At 52.7% G+C, this 16843-nt stretch overlaps 1 protein-coding gene across 4 annotated transcripts in view; it reads right to left on the reverse strand.

Moving 5' to 3' along the window:
- Positions 1 to 1136: 1136 nt before the first annotated feature.
- Positions 1137 to 16843, reverse strand: part of GRAMD2A (GRAM domain containing 2A) — a 37638-nt gene continuing 21931 nt past the window's right edge. For 2 of the 4 annotated variants that reach the window (XM_019968227.2, XM_070797013.1), the window contains exons 2-12: positions 10009 to 10092; positions 9107 to 9164; positions 8678 to 8753; positions 7516 to 7619; positions 6820 to 6918; positions 6622 to 6693; positions 6037 to 6099; positions 4912 to 5056; positions 4577 to 4676; positions 3589 to 3693; positions 1137 to 3330 (exon numbers count right to left, since the gene is read on the reverse strand). In XM_019968227.2, the coding sequence (XP_019823786.1) occupies positions 3327 to 3330; positions 3589 to 3693; positions 4577 to 4676; positions 4912 to 5056; positions 6037 to 6099; positions 6622 to 6693; positions 6820 to 6918; positions 7516 to 7619; positions 8678 to 8753; positions 9107 to 9164; positions 10009 to 10092 (910 nt within the window). In that variant the 3' untranslated portion in view covers positions 1137 to 3326. Of the gene's footprint in view, positions 3331 to 3588; positions 3694 to 4576; positions 4677 to 4911; positions 5057 to 6036; positions 6100 to 6621; positions 6694 to 6819; positions 6919 to 7515; positions 7620 to 8677; positions 8754 to 9106; positions 9165 to 9591; positions 9928 to 10008; positions 10093 to 10457; positions 13931 to 16843 lie in introns of those variants that run through there. The other 2 variants (XM_070797015.1, XM_070797016.1) reach the window with 2 other exon arrangements.

Here is a 16843-nt window from a genome sequence, read left to right on the forward strand (position 1 = left end):
ATATTCCAGATTCATGCAGATGGTCTCCATTCCTCAGAGACACATGCCTTCTTTCCTACCTTTCACAGTTACCAACCCTTTGCCAGGAACATTCTTTCCCCAGCTCTTTTCATGACTGGCTCCGCATCCCTGAAGCAAAGCAGCAACTTAAATCTCACCTCAGAGAACATTTCTTGACCACTCATCTAAAGCCATCCCCCTTTTCCCTGTATCTCGTATCAGTCTCTTTCCTTCATGGAACATAATCAGAATCTGCAATTACCTTGTTTGTCCATGATTTACCTGGAACTTACGTTTATGTGGAATGCAAGAGCCACAGGGGACGCGGCGATACTGCCTGACTGACCACTGGTCTGTCCTTGGCACTAGCTCAGGATCTGGGCTCAGTATTTACTGAAGGAACAGATCACTACTGGAGGGGTGCCTCCCAAGGAGAAAGAAAGGTGAGGTGGCCCAAATTGGATTTTTTTAAATATTTATTTGGGGCCCTGCTGGGTCTTCACTGCTGCACACGGGCTTTCTCTAGTTGCTGCGCGCGGGGGCCGCTCTTCCTTGCCGTGTGCGGGCTTCTCGTTGCAGTGTCATCTCTTGCTGCAAAGCACAGGCCCTAAGCACACCTGGGCTTCAGAAGTTATGATGCATAGGCTTAGTAGCTCTGCGGCATGTAGGATCTTCCTGGACCACAGATCAAACTGGTGTCTTCTTCATTGGCAAGCAGATTCTTAACCACTGGAGATGGGGGAAGTCTCCCAAATTGGACTTTAACCCCCGAAATCTGGGCTTGATATCATAGAAAAGGACACAGGAGTTTCCTCGCTCTGAGTTTAATTCCTGAGTCAGGAGCACAGTACTGTTTGACCCACAGACCTTGCTTTGGAGTGCCCAGCAGAAATGGGGAAGCATTCTCAGTGTCCACCCAGCCAAGGCAGGACGCTGTGCTGTGTGCTGTGGCCATCCGAACCATCCCTTATGCCTGCCGTGTGAGTCAGCTCAGCTAAAGTCCCATGAGATCTGCAGAGTGCTTGGGATTCTGGGAATGACCTGGGCCCCGTCAGTCTCCTTGGTGCCAAATACTTCAGTAAGAGTACCTTTAGTGAGTAATCAAAACCTAAAAATGAACTTTCCATACCACAGGATTAGAAAAATCAGATTTTTATTTTAAAACATTTTCAACGTTTAATGCCATAGTGGAACAACTGAAAGACAATTGAACCAAATTCTCAAGGAATTAGAGAAGCATCTGCCAATGCAAGCAGGTCTGCATAAATACACATGGTTTATAACTGAGCACAACAGAAGGCACCCTGGCCAAAGGAACAGGCTGGGGAACAGAAGGAAGAAACAGAGGGCCCTCCAGAGGGACAGGCACACTGCAGTCACTCAAAGCTCTGGGCCCCAAGAGGGCCTCCACAGCCACCTACCCTTCTGCACGCTTCTTGCCCTCTCTGAGCCCGGGGCATGGAGACTGGAGGCTAGGTTCACCATCATGTTGGCATAGCCACCCATGACTTGGCACCTCTTATGACCTCTGGCTCAACCCAGCAAGGTTCAGAGAATGGACCTGTTCTCCCTGCCCTTCAGCAAGGACCAGGGAGGGGAGGCATTGGGGCAAGTAGGATTATTTCCCTGAAAACAAGGATCTGGTTCCTAAAATAGGACAGGCATGCATCCAGCGTGGTGCTGCAGGGAGAATGGAGCCGTGAGTTGTACCTGAGACATACATCTTGAGTGAAAGTATCCCTCAAGGCCAGGCTCTGAGCCCAATCCTAGAGCCTGGGATGGAGAGACCTACAGCCTGAGTTTAGGAAGTTATCACCTCCTGTCAGTCCCTCCAGACTTCATCTGGGTTTGTCATAAACAGGACAGTCACACTCCACAGTAAATAATTTCCACCAGGATACCCGCACCCCCACCCCCACCCCCACCAGTTAACTTCTCAGGTGTCTGAAGAGGGAAAAAGTGGCTATTTCTGACCCCACCCACCCATCACCAGTGACTTTCCCTGATATGTCTGGCCTCCTCACTAAGGCCTTTCCAGCACCTCCAAAGACACTGTCTTGGCAGATCGGAGTCCCAGGAGAGTTTTAAAGCACAGAAGTTTTGTAGCATTGAGGAGACATTGTCAGAGGAGGAGGAGTCTCTAAGGCAAAGCCACCATGTCCCTTCTTCCTGTCTTCTACCTCTCTTGCTTCCAAAGATATCAGACAGACGCCCCTGGCCTGGTCCCTGCAGTCACCGGCCCAGCTTGGACACCTCCATTTTACTCATGGTGAACAGAGCCCAAGGTGTGGAGGACCCTCCTGCATGGCCTGCAGCTGACATAGTGAGCTCTGCCCTGTGGTGGCCCAACACCATCAAGCCCATCAGGCTGCCATTGGCCACTTCCAAAATCCAGGCAGTGAAGCAGGGAGTACAAGGGTAGACCTCCAATCACAGCACTACCCTTCCCATCCCCCACTTCCCACATGGGGCACCTTGGAAATGTTTGAGCACACCAGGGGAAGATCGAGTACCTGGTCTGTGACCACAGTGATCAAAAAAGCTCCGCTCCCCCTGTCTCACCAGGAAACAGCAACTGAGGACACAGAAGGCTGGCCCTCTGTTCTCTGCACAGCCACTGCCATTCTCCCCTGCTGCAAGTCGTGAGGTCCCAGATTGAGCCCACCTCCTCAAGAGGGGCCAGAACGGAGCCTCTGCACAGACCATGAACACGCCCCTAGCTAGAATCCTGGCCACAGACCTCCTCTCCTCACTCAGAGCTCACCTCACTGCCTCCAGTTTGCCCTGCATGGGCCCCTGGCCACCTGCAGAGAAATGCTTTGGGCCCCAGAACAGGAACTCTCGGGGGTCCAAGTGAAAGCACAATATGCTGGAAGAGAGTGGAGCCCACACTGCCAAGTTGGGCTCTGGCCGCTGTCCCACCACTGGCGTGGGCCATGTGCTTGGTATCAAAGCATGGCCTTTGTCCCTTGCAGTGGTCCCAGATGCTCTACCTGTGTGTCAGAACTGTTTCCAAGGAGCAAGTTAAAAAAATTTTTTTTCACATAAGTGGCTGCTAAAGCTTAGTGTACAGAACTCCTTGTCTATTTCCAGAAACTTGGCTTTCCATCTCAGTCCCAAAATTGCAGGAGTTTTGTAAACAGGTACTTCAGACCACTCATTTAAATAAGGAGGGAGAAGAGCTCCGGGGAGGAGAAGGATTCTGCAATATTTTCTTTCTGACTCGGTCTCAACACAGCGGCAGCACAAACCAAGGGCTTCGATGGTGGCACCTTAGCACCCAGAGCATTCCTCTTGGAGGATTGGGGTCAAAGGCCAAGTGGCTGTTACCTGCACACAGAAGAGATGGCACACAGGTCAGACAAAGGGCCTAGAAGACAGACAGACAAGTTAGTGGGTCCACCCATGAGGGCAGGTCAAGGTGGGGTCTGTGTACCCTGCATACCCTGCCCAACCTCGCTGAGGGCCAACAAACCAGCTCAAGGGCAAGGCCAAAGCCAGCCAGACTAGCAAGGAGCCTGGCCATGGGTGTTAGCTCCTGTCCTTCACCCTCAATCCCAGAAGCATGAGAAAGAGAAGGGGCATCACCTGTGCCTAGGGACCGAGCCGCCCCAATTCAGGGAACATAACTGCTGTTCTAGCTGGGAGATGCGGAACGCCAGGTAGGATGAAGACATGACCAAGAAGCAGATCCTGGAGAAAAAGGGGTAGGGAGGAGGTGAGTCTCTCTTCTAGAAAGGGGGCATTTCTACAGGATCACCAAACATAGGAGTGGGACTAAGCTAGTTCCTTCAACTGGAGGAGTTGAAGAACCCTTTGCGTACAGCTTCGTTCGGACCTGGGCCTCTTTCTTCCCAGAGGCCACAAGGGGGTCCTGAGACTCGTCCCCAGGAAAGTGTCCCTGAAGCCCCACAGGAGTTTTGGGTCCTTCAGCAGAGCCCACTTTCCCTCTAACCAGCCACCTTGGTCCCACACCCGCCCTGTGAGGCCACTAAGATTACCCCCCCAGGTGGTAGCCCTTCCCCCAGGCAAATGCTGAGGTTGACAGTCAAAACCCTGCCAGCAGACCCAGAGGAAGGTGCCGAGGTAAGGCAAGGGAATCAGAGGCTCGCTAGCTGTTCATAAAACATCCCACTAAGCTCACTGCTCTACTAGCTCTTAGGTTGAATGACAGACAAGCCTGGTGTCCCAGAAAACACCCCAGTGGTAGGCGGTGGGAAGGCCATGGCCCTCCCCTGGTCTAGCTGATGGGCCTCTCAGACTTTGCAGACCCCTCCCTCCCCAATCCTCTACAACTTTTTCTTTCTTCAATAGTTTCAAATATTTCCCCTTCCCTACAGCCTTAACCCTAAATTACAAGTTTGAAGGAATGAAAACCGGAGATACTTTATCTTGCTCCAGAAGGGGCTGTTGCATGGCCACCCCCACCACCCAGGAGCTTACAGCTGACTCAGAACCTTCTCCCTCACTCTGGACACTGACTTCCCCACACACCAAGGCACCGGCTTTAAACACCCATACACCAGGCAGATTGAGTCAGGTCTGCCCCGCCACCCCCCACTCTCCAGTCACCTACAGCACAAAGAAGACCTTCAGGAGCGGGTAATCCCAGAGCTTGAGCTCCCGGTTGCTCATGGGCCCCTCCTCCAGCTTCTCCTCCTCACAGTCGGAGATCTCTGCAAAAGGACAGCATTCGGCATCTTCCTGGGGCAGAAGACAAGTCCCCAGCCCACTGCCAACCCCTGTTCTCTGAAGCCACTTGAGCTCTTGGCTTTCCGTCATGGATTTGCAGAAAGAAAGAAACTGCCCTCAGAAACCCTCCTAGCTGTGATGATCTCTTTGCACAGAAGTGGGAGGACAGAAAAGCTTGTTTTTGCAAGCAGGTGCCATGGACAAGCACGCTGAACTCACCAGACCCCAGAGGCTCCCTGGAGGGGAAGAAGCTGTCCGTGGATTCCATGGATGCCCGAGAGATACAAGGGATGCTATCTGGGAGAGACACGGACCTGGAGGCGGGGCACACTTTCCTCCACTTCATCTCGGGGATGAGGGCTTCCTGTGGAGAAGGCAGGAGACACTGTCTCACCTTGGCCTTTGAGATCTCAGTTGCCCTAAGGATCCATACTAGGTTTATCAAAGCCTTTCCACATGTTATCAGTATGGATGCCTAGCAAGCATGAAAGCAGATACCCAGAAGCAGGGAAACCACAGTCACAGCAATCACATTTCTCATCTGCTCCCTTGCTGTGACCAGCCACTCTTCCAGGGGACGGCCTCTTTGAAGACTGCTAGTGTAGAACCAGGACATGAGGCAACCCAGGTGTGCGCTCAGATCAGCTGAGTCCAGGAGAGCTCGCACTCTCTATCTTAGATGGAATAAGTCGTGCTTCCTGCTAATCTGGGCTCTGAGTACATCACTGCCCTTGGCAGGGGCACTTAAGGTCCCCATCAATAAAAATGGGAACATAGCCTTCCATCCCCTGCATGGCATTGTGCATATCACATGCTTGGCTAAACACTTAATAGTTACAGACAGAGACTTCAGAACACCCTGGAGTCATTGCTAGCCCCTCACCCCCACTCCTACCCTACAAACTTTACTTATCCAGGATCCTGGGAGCGAAAGAAAGGGCCAGGACCTCGGCAAATCGACAATGAGCCTGCCTGTGTTCTAGAATGATAGCCTTCAGAGCTCTATTTCAGGGACACCTCCAGCCCCTTGAAGGCCCTTCTGACTCCACTAAAGGGAAGAGGATGGGTTGCTGGCTCTGTACCTACGAAGGTGTGGGGGTCCAACCTGGGCCATGTTCCAGGGGCTGGCCATGTGTTCTCCTCAGAATGTCAACATAATCTGCCCAGGACTCTGCACGGCATGGAGCATGGTGGGTCTTGGGGACACCCTGACACAGCATGCCACTGGCTCTTGAGCCTGGTGCCCCAGTTCTGCACTGTGGGCCCCCCACCAGGAGGCCCTGAAGTCTCAAAGCCACGGGCAATCTCAGGCCAGCATCTTCTGCTCCCAGCCTTAGTTCTCACCAGAGACTCGCACTCAGGTTCCTCTGGAAATTCTCTTACACACAGACTCTTCTTGCTTGAAGGCTGGGGACAGAAGGGAACAGGGGTTACCTATCTATCATGGAACAGCCAAAGTCAGACGTGGGGAAGTACTAACACTCCAAGAGAGCTTCACCTCCAAATGAGCCCTTTGGGCCAGATGGAGTCTAAAGTGTTTGCAGGGAGGATCCCTAGTTAATCCTGAAGCAGAGGGCAAATCCAAGGGGATGTACTCCCCCACACTGCTGCCCTCCCCCTTCCTCAGCACAGGCCAGAGAGAGCTGAAGCGGCCTCATGCTCCCGTCCGTCTGCACCCAGGAAGCAAAAGTGAGGGCTGCACGTGGGAACGCAGGGGCCCGATGGCCTCAGAGAGACACGCGCACCAGCACAGACGCCCCGTCCAGGGACTGCCTCTGGTTCACTGAGCCTGAGCCTGTTACTCCCCTCTCTCTGCCTCGGTTCCCTGTGCCCAAAGGATGGGCCGACCTCCCCCAACACCCATGTCCCAAGACCTCAGTCCAGGCCTAAGCAATCTCCCGGGCCCCAGCCCTGCCCCAGGCTCCATACCTGTAGGTGGGTGCAGACCCTTCTCAGCATGTCGTATACACTGTCCCGGGAGAGCAGCGACACAAAGACATACTGGAATATAGAAAACAGAAAGGCGCGAGGTATGTAAAGACGGGAGAGTGCCAGGGTCAGACTGGGGACTCCTGGGGCTGGGACGAGGAGACACACAAGGGCGCGCTGGCCCAGAAACGTACTGACCTTCTGGCTGGTGTTGGTGGTGATGGCCAGGCCATTGGGAAGGAGCCGTGCCATCTTGTGTTTCTTGATCATCTGCACAGACACGACGGGAATGACCACCTGATGGGGGAAGAGGCAGGCTTCTCTCAGGACTCACCCCCAAGGACACGGTCCCTCTGCCTCCTGCTTAGGGCCCCAGCCACACCTGGCAGTGAGCCAAGCACGAACACCATGGACAAGTCTGGCCCATGGAGGAGAGTATCTGAACCTCCCACCACCTCATGCAGACTCCCTTCCAGTTATCTCCCACCCCAAAGGCAGCACACTCCACTCTAGGCTCTTACTCCATCATCTAGGAGGCAAAGATGGTTGCCCTGGTGAATCCCATAATCCAGTAAGAGTTCCCTGAGCCACCACCTGGCCACTTAATGGCCCCAAAAGTGTGACATCCCACTTGGTTTGTGAAGGCATTTAGGAGGTACCCCATAAGCAGAGTAACTCGGCAGTGAACTCTTCAGGCTGCTCAGGCCAGATGTGGAGTCTCAATCGGGGCCCTGTTTGGAAGGGGTGGGGCTACTGCCCTGACACCGGGTAGAATGCCTCGCAGTGAGAGGCCTCACCAAGTGCCAGAGTGCAGAGGGACAGGTCTGACTTGAGGTGTGCCCACAGGGCGGGGGCTTCTCTTCCCTGGGCTGAGGCCTTACCACTTATTACTACCTTGATATCCTTGCCAAAGAGGCTGGCATGGAAGCAGAGCCAGTTGGAGGAGATGTAGAGCCGGCCCTGGAGAAGCAGGTCCCTCTGGAGGGCACAGGAGCACACTGGGAAGTCACACGAATGAGACTGCCGTGAACAAGGCCCGGCTGGGAGCCCCAGGGCCTGGGTCCTCCCACCCAGAGGAGTCCAGAGTCCAGCCTCGGGGACTGAACTCCTCAGTCCCCTCCCCAATCCCAGGCCCCAACCATCCATTCCCTCAGCACCCTCTCATCCTTTCCTGAGAATCCTGACCACCCCTAGTGGTCATGTATGGATGTGAGAGTTGGACTGTGAAGAAAGCTGAGCACCAAAGAATTAATGCTTTTGAACTGTGGTGTGCGAGAAAACTCCTGAGAGTCCCTTGGACTGCAAGGAGATCCAACCAGTCCATCCTAAAGGAGACAAGTCCTGGGTGTTCATTGGAGGGACTGATGTTGATGCTGAAACTCCAATACTTTGGCCACCTGATGCAAAGAGCTGACTCATTTGAAAAGACCCTAATGCTGGGAAGGATTGGGGGCAGGAGGAGAAGGGGACAACGGAGGACGAGATGGTTGGATGGCATCACCAACTCAATGAACATGGGTTTGGGGGAGTTGGTGATGGACAGGGAGGCATGGCGTGCTGTGGTTCATGGGGTCGCAAAGAGTCGGACATGACTGAGTGACTGAACTGAACTACTCTACCTGCCCCTCCAGACTGCTAGATCCTTCCTCTTCCTCCACCCATGCCCCAGAAGATCTGCCAGGTTTCTGCACTGTCCCCCAACCTGGATGTTCACCCTCATAGGCAGAACCTCTTGCCCTGCTCTTCCCTGGAGAGAGGGCCTTGTTTGCGCAAATGCTCCGACACACTCCCTGAGAGGTCTGAGCAGGAAAGAATAGTCACTGATAAGAGCAGAACAGAAATGAGATTTGGAAGCCCTGACATTCAAGAAAACTTTCCAACTCCATGTCTCAAATCAGCCCAATCTTCTCACACTTCTGAAGAAAAAAAGACCAACCACTTCAAAGGGCAGCCAGTTCCCATGGCTGAACTTGTGCCTGGAGGTTCTGGGGGGAGAGGCCCTGGGCTTCGGGCACTGCAGGATGGCCTGTCCTGCCAACCCAGGGAGGCAGCTCACCTTTGAGAACCACCTCCTCCAAGGGAATGTCCTTAAATAGCTTGTGGTACTGCTGGTTGTATTTACTCAGTAGCATCTGGAAAACACAGGAGCTGGGTCTGAGAAGTCCCAGGAGATCATACCACCAGAGGACCCTGCTCCAGCCACCAGGAAATAAGGCCACAGGGCTTGGGGGGCCTACGGGGTCTTAGCTGTGAAGCAGCAGGTGAGCAGCCAGTGGGTGAGGAGGGCTGAGTTCTGAGCACAGCTTGTTTCCTGGTGACACGGGGTCTTAACAGGCAGCCCATGATGGGAAGGGGACACAACACCCACCCAGGAGGGGACATCCACCAGGTTTCCTGTGGCCACAGAGTCAACAGCCACCAAAGTCAGGCAGCCTAGGACCCCCTCCCCCGGCAGGTAGTAAGAAGTTGGCCTCCACCCACTTACCCCTTCTTGTCTGCACTTCTTCACATCTTCACCCTTCAAGCCTTCTGGCCAGTACAGGCTGCAAAGGAGACAGACAATTGCAGGGGCAAGGAACCTCGAATCCTCCCTCCCCCACATGCATCCTTGGTGCCAGTGCTGCCCTGGCCTCAAGCCACCAGCTTGGGGCAGAGATTGGAGACCGGGGCTCGTCGCCAGGGGCCACAGCAAAGTGGTGAGCACAGCAAGCACAGAGCTTGCCCTGGGCAGGGACACTCCTGCTACAGGGAGGGGTCAGCTGTGCGCAGCCACCCCGCAGCCCCAGAAGGTATAGGCAACCTGAGCCTCACCTCCCAGAGATGCTTAGAGCCGACCACCCCTGGGGTCAAAACCCCCTCCTGTTTCTCTGCCCAAGGGACAAGCTGAGGAGCAGGCCCAGGATGAATGAGCAGGAGGCCAGGGATGGAGCTCAGTATGGGGAGTGGGTGGGGTGGAGGTGTCAGACTCACAGCTCTGGGGCCTGGCCATGGGCCATGATGGAGGAGGCAGGACTGCCCTCCTCTCAGCCACCTCCCTGGGCCTGCAGCTCTGCAGTGGGGAGCTGGGCAGACTAGCCTGACCTAACGGAGGCTACCAAAGCTGGCAGAGGTGGAGTGGGGGGTGGTTTGCTGAAATGCAAACCTTTGCCCTGTCCAGGTTGGCCTGAGGACAGGTGGGCAGAGAGGAGGATGGTAACCCGAGAAGCCTAGACTCTGCTAGGTCCCAGTGCCCTGGGCTAGGCCTGGGAGTGGGAGGAAGAGGCCCCGGGCAGCCTTTGCCCAAACTGACCCCATGACGCAGCCTTAAGGCCCCCTTTCTTACAGGTCACCTCCCAAGGGCTGCCCACCTCCAATCGGATGTATGTCTGACTGGGAAATGGGCCTCACCTGGTGTCTTGGGCTCTCTGGACCCCGCCTAGCTTCTCGGTGCTCTTCTTCAGAGAAGCCGTCTTCCCGTGCATCTGTTGGTTGCTGAGGAGAAACGGGCCTTCATCAGGAAGGCAGGGTCTCTGGGGATACCCTTCCTGGCCAGCTCCACCATGTCCAGGCAGGAAGCCTCTGCTCCCCATCCAATGCCAGCCCTGCTATTCCAGGGGAGGCTGGAGATGTCACAGTCTGGAGGCAGCTCCCCAGGCAGGGGTTCGGGGCAGCTGAGAGAGGAGCCTCACTCACTGGACTTCCTGGAAGCCTGAAGTCCAGTTTATGCCTGGGTCGGAAGGAGAATCAGCCTCCCATGGAGCTGCCAGCCCCACTCTTAAGAAGGCAGCTGGGAGGGAGGACCCTGAGACTTGCTCACGCCTGAAAGCAAAAGTTTCAGAGCGCCCAGACAGTATTACCATAAACATCCCAGCTTCTGGGAAAGGACTCTGAGCACTGGATGCCTTATCAAGGCTGAGCAGGTGATGCGGCACAGATGTGTGTGTGAACGTTAGCCCAAAGGTGAGTGTGGGCTGGGGGGGCGGGGCTGCCCCACACCAGGAAGTGGCCTTGACACCTTCACACCGTCAGGGTAGCTCAGCCCTGAGAGCCAAACCATCTCAAAAATGTCCCACAGAGAGGGCCCGGCAGGGGGGAGACACCTCTCCCCAGGCAGGTGGAGGTCCCCAAAGACTTTGCAGTTCACGCCTCCAATAAACAGCTCCAAAGCCTAGAGTTCACCCTTTCCTGCTCCTCCAGAGCAGAAATACTAGGAATCAATAAAGCCTGAGTAGGCAAACCAGCTGAGTGAGCCCAGGGTTGATGGGAAGAGAGGGTGGCCCAGGCAGGGCAACGTGGTGGCCGTGAATAGGTAACGGGGTCTTGTGCACTGGTCTCTCAGCAGGAAAGGAGCTGGAACCTGCAGATCCCAGCACTCCATCCCTCTCAGCTGTGTAACCAGATAATGTCAAAGTTTTCTTCAAGAACAGAGTTATCTCAGGATGGGAAACACGTGTATACCTGTGGCGGATTCGTGTTGATATATGGCAAAAAACCAATACAATATTGTACAGTTAAAAAAATAAAATTAAATTAAATTAAATTTAAAAAAAGAACAGAGTTATCGCCTCAGCCGAGATCTGCCAAGACCCTTCAAGGTTATTAACCTGACTCCCTCCCACCCTACCATTGTAGAGATAGGAAACTGAGAAACCCGCCAAGGGGCAGGCTGTACCGGTGTCACACGGCAAGGAACAAGACGATCTCACCCACCAAATGGGCCCAACCACGTGGGCTGGTGACCTCTGTCCTCAACCTTATGGAGAATTTTGGTGCACATATCATGTATTTCCTAATCTTGCAAAGTGACAGGTTGTGCCACTGATTTGACCCCTTGACTTCTAAAGCTAGGGCTTCCTAGGAGGCTCGGCAGTAAAGAATCTGCCCACAGTGCAGGAGACTCAGGAGACATAGGTTCATCCCTGGACTGGGAAGACCCCCTGGAAGAGGAAACGGCGACCCATTCCAGTATTCTTGTCTGGAAAATCCCATGGACAGAGGATCCTCGTGGGCTACAGCCCATGGGGTTGCAAAGAGTCGGACATGACTGAGCGTGCATGTGTGCTCCTAGAGCTAACTTCTGGATTTATTTGGGTCCATCACTACACATTTCACAGAGACTCCCCCCAAAACCTTCAGCTTTTAAAGCTTATTATAGAAAATACAAAAAATATAAAATATATAAAGTATGATGATCAATAATCACCCATAAGGGACTTCCCTGGTGGTCCAGTGATTAAGAATCTGCCTTCCAATGCAAGGGATACCAGTTGGATCTCTGGTCAGGGAACTAAGATCCCACATGCAGAAGGGAAACTAAGCTTGCGTGCCACAATGAAAGACCCCAAATGCCATAACTGAGACCTGACACAGCCAAAAATACATAAATAAAAACAGTTCTTAAAAATCACCCATAAGAAAGAAATTCCCAGGAATTCCCTGGTGGTCCAGTGGTTAGGACTCTGCACTTTCACTTTGGAGGGGGAACTAAGATCCTACATACTAAAGGGCAGGGCCAAAAGTAAAAAAAAGTTCTCCCCCAAGTCACACAAAGAAAATATTTATTCATAAATATATAATTTGTGTAAGTGGGATTATATATCACATAACTTGTATGCCCTGGTTTTGTGGCTTAACATGATTTCATGAGACATTCCCCATGTCACTATTTATTCCTTGGATAGATTCTCAGAAGTAAAATTAGTGGATGGAGAATGAGCATCTCTTAGGATCTTTTAGACCCAGTTCCAAAATGCCTTCCAGATGCTATACGGGTGGTGAGCACGGCCTTCAGCACTATATGAGGGTGCCCACTGCCCTATATCCAGGCCCTACACTGGCTGTGATCTTTTTCTCACCTTGCAAAATTGATAAATGAACATATATTGTTTTCATTTCTATTTCTGCTTACTGATAGGTTCAACATTTTTTGCCAAATACATTTTGACCACTGGGATTTCATCTGTGAAGTATCTATAAGTGTCTTCATGTCTTTCTTATTGATTTGTCTACCTTCTTTGTTGAGAAGATTCATCCTTAGTTTATCATTTTTGCAAATATTTCCCCTATTTGCCTTTTAGTTCTGTCTGTGGTATTGCTCCTATATTTGTGTTTAATTTTTGTGTGGCAGATTCCAGCCCTCTCTTTCATCTCTTTTCCTTTCTTGCTTTGAGTACTTCAATAGGAAAGGCCCGCCAGGCAAGTGTGCACAAGTCGAAAAAGCCTTCATGAGCTTGAACCCCGCAGCCCAGAAACCCTCTGGGCCTCCAGGGAAGAGAAGAAAGATGTGGGCTCCACTCTAAGGAACACATTCCGGCCCAGACAACCAAAGGTAAAACAGGACCCCAAGAGGAAGGAGGAGGAGCTGGGTCTTGGTTTCAGAGGCAGGAAGCCTGTCGCTCAGGTACTAGAAAGTGTGATTCAAGTTGCCAGGGCTGCAGGAGCTCAGATGACACACAGAGTCAAAGTTACAGCCAGATTCCCAGAGAAAAGGAAGCTGAGCCTCACCAACTGGGTGGGACTGCGATCCTGCTTGGCTTCCTCACCTAACCCTGCATGGATACTCAATCCTTTGCATGGGTTGTAAACCTAACTCATCCTTAGGTTCAAAGACCTCAGGAAGGGGCGCCTGCCTTGGGCCCTTCCCCAGCCTAATGATGAGCCCTGCTGCGGGCTCTCACTGCCCCGAACCTCAGGCTCCTCTCAGACACCGGTGGGTGAGCTCTAACTGCCCATCTCCAGGCGCTCCAGGACACTTCCGCCATCATCCAGGCGCTCCAGGACACTTCCGCCGTCACCGCAGTCTCTGAGCCTAGGGCAACACCAGTGTGCAGCTCACATTTGTGACATGTGTAGACAGTGTAAGCGAGATCAAAAACAGAAGCTGGAAGATAGAAGGGCCATGAGAATAACAAAAGAAGGCTGCTGTGATTCCCACAGCATCTCCATGAAGAAAACGGGAATGGAAAGAGGGACGTCCCCAGTGGTTCACGGGTTAAGACCACGCTCCCGATGCAGGACGTGTGGACTCCATCCCTGGTCAGGGAACTAAGATGCCACGTGCTTACAGTGGACCAACATTTACTATAGTGCTGCCAAAACTTTTTTTAAAAGAACAGAAAGAAAACAGGGGAAAACATCTCAAATATGTTTAAACTAAAAGTAACCTCTTTTCACGGAGAAGGCAATGGCATCCCACTCCAGTACTTTTGCCTGGAAAATCCCATGGATGGAGGAGCCTGGTAGGCTGCATTCCATGGGGTCGCTGAGGGTCGGACACGACTAAGCGACTTCACTTTCACTTTTCACTTTCATGCATTGGAGAAGGAAATGGCAACCCACTCCAGTGTTCTTGCCTGGAGAATCCCAGGGACTGGGGAGCCTGGTGGGCTTCCGTCTATGGGGTCGCACAGAGTTGGACACGACTGAAGTGACTTAGCAGTAGCAACCTCTTTTCATGTGATGACCATGGTGGTCAAAAGCCAATCCTTCATATCCATCGATTAAAACCAGCTCCTACTGGTCATCCTGATAATGCTGTTGATTCAGAGACCCTGGATATGGCAGAATTGCACTGGTTTCAAAATCATCTTCAAATCAGACTCTCTACTAATTCATCTTCTTTCCCATAGTATTTGTTTAGATGAGTAGAAATAAAGAGATGGGAGCAAAGTCCAGTGAAAAGCTAGGTCTGGAGCAATGGTCATCAAGAATTCACCAACATAAAAAAAAAAAAAGAAAAAGAAAATAAATATATATAGAGAGAGAAAAAGGACAAGAAAAAAGAAAAGAATCTAAAAAGAAAAAAGAATTCACCAACAGGACCAGTCAGGCAGGGTCCATGCAAGGAGCAACAGGGCTCTGATCCAGAGGAAAGAGACGGCAAGAGCAGGAAGCTGGAGAGTAGGGGGCCAGCCTGAGTCCCCCGACCCTGCTGGCAGCCTCTGTTCCCATAGAGAATTACTCCACCAAGTTGCTCTTGCTCTCTGGGCTATGAACGACACCTCCTGCCCGGGCAACCCCATCCCACCTCCACAGGCAGACTGTGGAGTTAATATCAGGGGTCTTCAAATCCATATCTATTTTTTCAATCAGAGCTACAAAATACATCATTACTGTCATGAGGAGGGTGGAGCGGGGAAGGCTCAGTATTTTGGACATTAAAGCGGGTTATAGGGACTTGTCCAGTAGTTAAGAATCACCTTCCAATGCAGGGGACGTGGGTTGGACCCTTGGTCAGGGAACTAAGAGCCCATATGCCACGCAGCTAAAAAAAAAAAAAAATTACCAGACATCTGAGTGAAACAGCTAGAGAATAGTTTGAGAATAAAACAAACCAAAAAAACACACACAAACACACACAAAAAGCAGAGGGAGTTGCAAAGGCTTGGAAATTCCTCAGATGAGGCCCTCTCACCCTGCTGAGCCCGATGGGAAAGCAAGATGCTGATCTGGGGGATACAGCTGTGCTTGCCCCACCCTTGGGCCTCACGCCCGAAAAACTCAGGCTACCTGCCCATCCCTTCCACAAATACTTGCTGAGCTTATCACCCCATGAGCCTGGTATGAACCTGCCCAGCCCAAGAGAGCTTCTGAGAGGGAGGGTACAGGCAGCTAGCACTCAGAGATGTCGGGAGAGGAGCCAGGCCCCTTAGGAAAGGGGAGACACAGAGAGGAGGTTAAGAGAGGGAGAGAGAGGCAGTGCAAAGGGGAGCCGGAGATGCAGAGCCTCGCCGCTTCCCATAGGTCCCAGGGACAAAGTCTCAAGGGACACCACACACACACACACACACACACACACACACACACACACACACACACACACATTCTCTCTCTCTCTCTCTGCTCCCCCAGACTCAAAATACCTGCACCAGGCAGACACTCTCCAATCCAAATCCCTAACGGTGACACCTCATCTCTCCTGAGCGGCAGAGCCTACCAACTAGACGGATCCATCAAAGTGAATTCAGTATCATGTCCCCAAATCTGCTTCCCCTTGAAAGGCCTCATCCTCCACATTCCCCAAGCCAGAGTATTCAACTCACCCCACACCCCATCAACCCCCAGAACCCCGAGAGCCACGATGCCATACACTGTCCCCACTCCTGCTGCACCAGGCAAGCCAAGGCCACCATCATCCCTCTCCTGGATGCTGGCATCAGCTTCCTAACAACACCTGCCCCCCGCCCTGCCCTGCACACCTGGCCCTCTCCCACATCCACACTGCCAACAGAGCCATCTGCAGCCCAGATCTGAGCCTGCCAACCATCCCCCACCCCGCCTCCTGACTTTCCTCCTGGAGTTCCTGCTTGCCTCCTCAGCTGGCCTTCCTGCTTCCTTTCCAGCTTCACCCATGCAACTCAGTGGAGCCCCTTCACCCTGCATGTTGGCTCTTCCTGGGATTCCTTGCCATGCTTATCTACCTGGAGAATTCCCCAATCATCCTTCTAGGTTCAGCTCAGCTACCACCTCCTCTGTGAAGCCTTCCCAGCTTTCCCCCAGCAGAGCCGGGCATCCTTCCTCTGTGGTCCCTTGCCCCTTTTTTCACGCTGCTGCTCCTGCACTTACCACCCCAGTGCTTGTCTGTTTAGACATCTGAGCTCCGCCAGGCGTGTGTCTTCTACATCTCTGTACCCCCAGCACACAGTAGGCACCCAATGTTTGCTAAAGGAATGAGTATGAAGGAGAGACCGAAAAAGAGACATGTTGACACTTGAAGATGGAGAAGGGGAGAAAAAAAAGGCAGACAGTAAGTGTGAAGGAGGGACTTCCCCTGTGATCCAGTGGCTAATTCTGAGCTAACAATGCAGGGGGCCCAAGTTTGATCCCTGGTCGGGGAACTAGATCCTGCATGCCTCAACTAAGACCCCGTGCAGCCAAATAAATAAATGATTTTTTATAAAAAGAGTGAAGGAGGTCCAGAGAATGATGGGTGCCCAGCAGTAAGGGGAGGGGTGGTGGACAGGAGCAGATGGGGGTCACCCACAGATGGGCCCTTCCAGGAGCCCCAGCCTGTGGAGCAGGCAGACAGCCCAGCCCAGCAGCACCGGGCACTCAATCCGTGCTGGCTGAATAATCAAAGAGGAGCTCAGGTGGGAGGCAGAAGCCATACAGAAGAGGATAAAGTGGCTCAGACAGCATGGGACGCGGTATGTGGGGGGAAGCACAGGCTGGGCCACTCCTGCCCTCACAGTAGTGCTCACTGGCAACACTCCCTTGGCTTACCCAGCCCCCCGCCCACAACCTT

Source organism: Bos indicus, chromosome 10 (genome assembly GCF_029378745.1).
Source record: "Bos indicus isolate NIAB-ARS_2022 breed Sahiwal x Tharparkar chromosome 10, NIAB-ARS_B.indTharparkar_mat_pri_1.0, whole genome shotgun sequence".
NCBI classification, from domain to species: Eukaryota; Metazoa; Chordata; class Mammalia; order Artiodactyla; family Bovidae; genus Bos; species Bos indicus.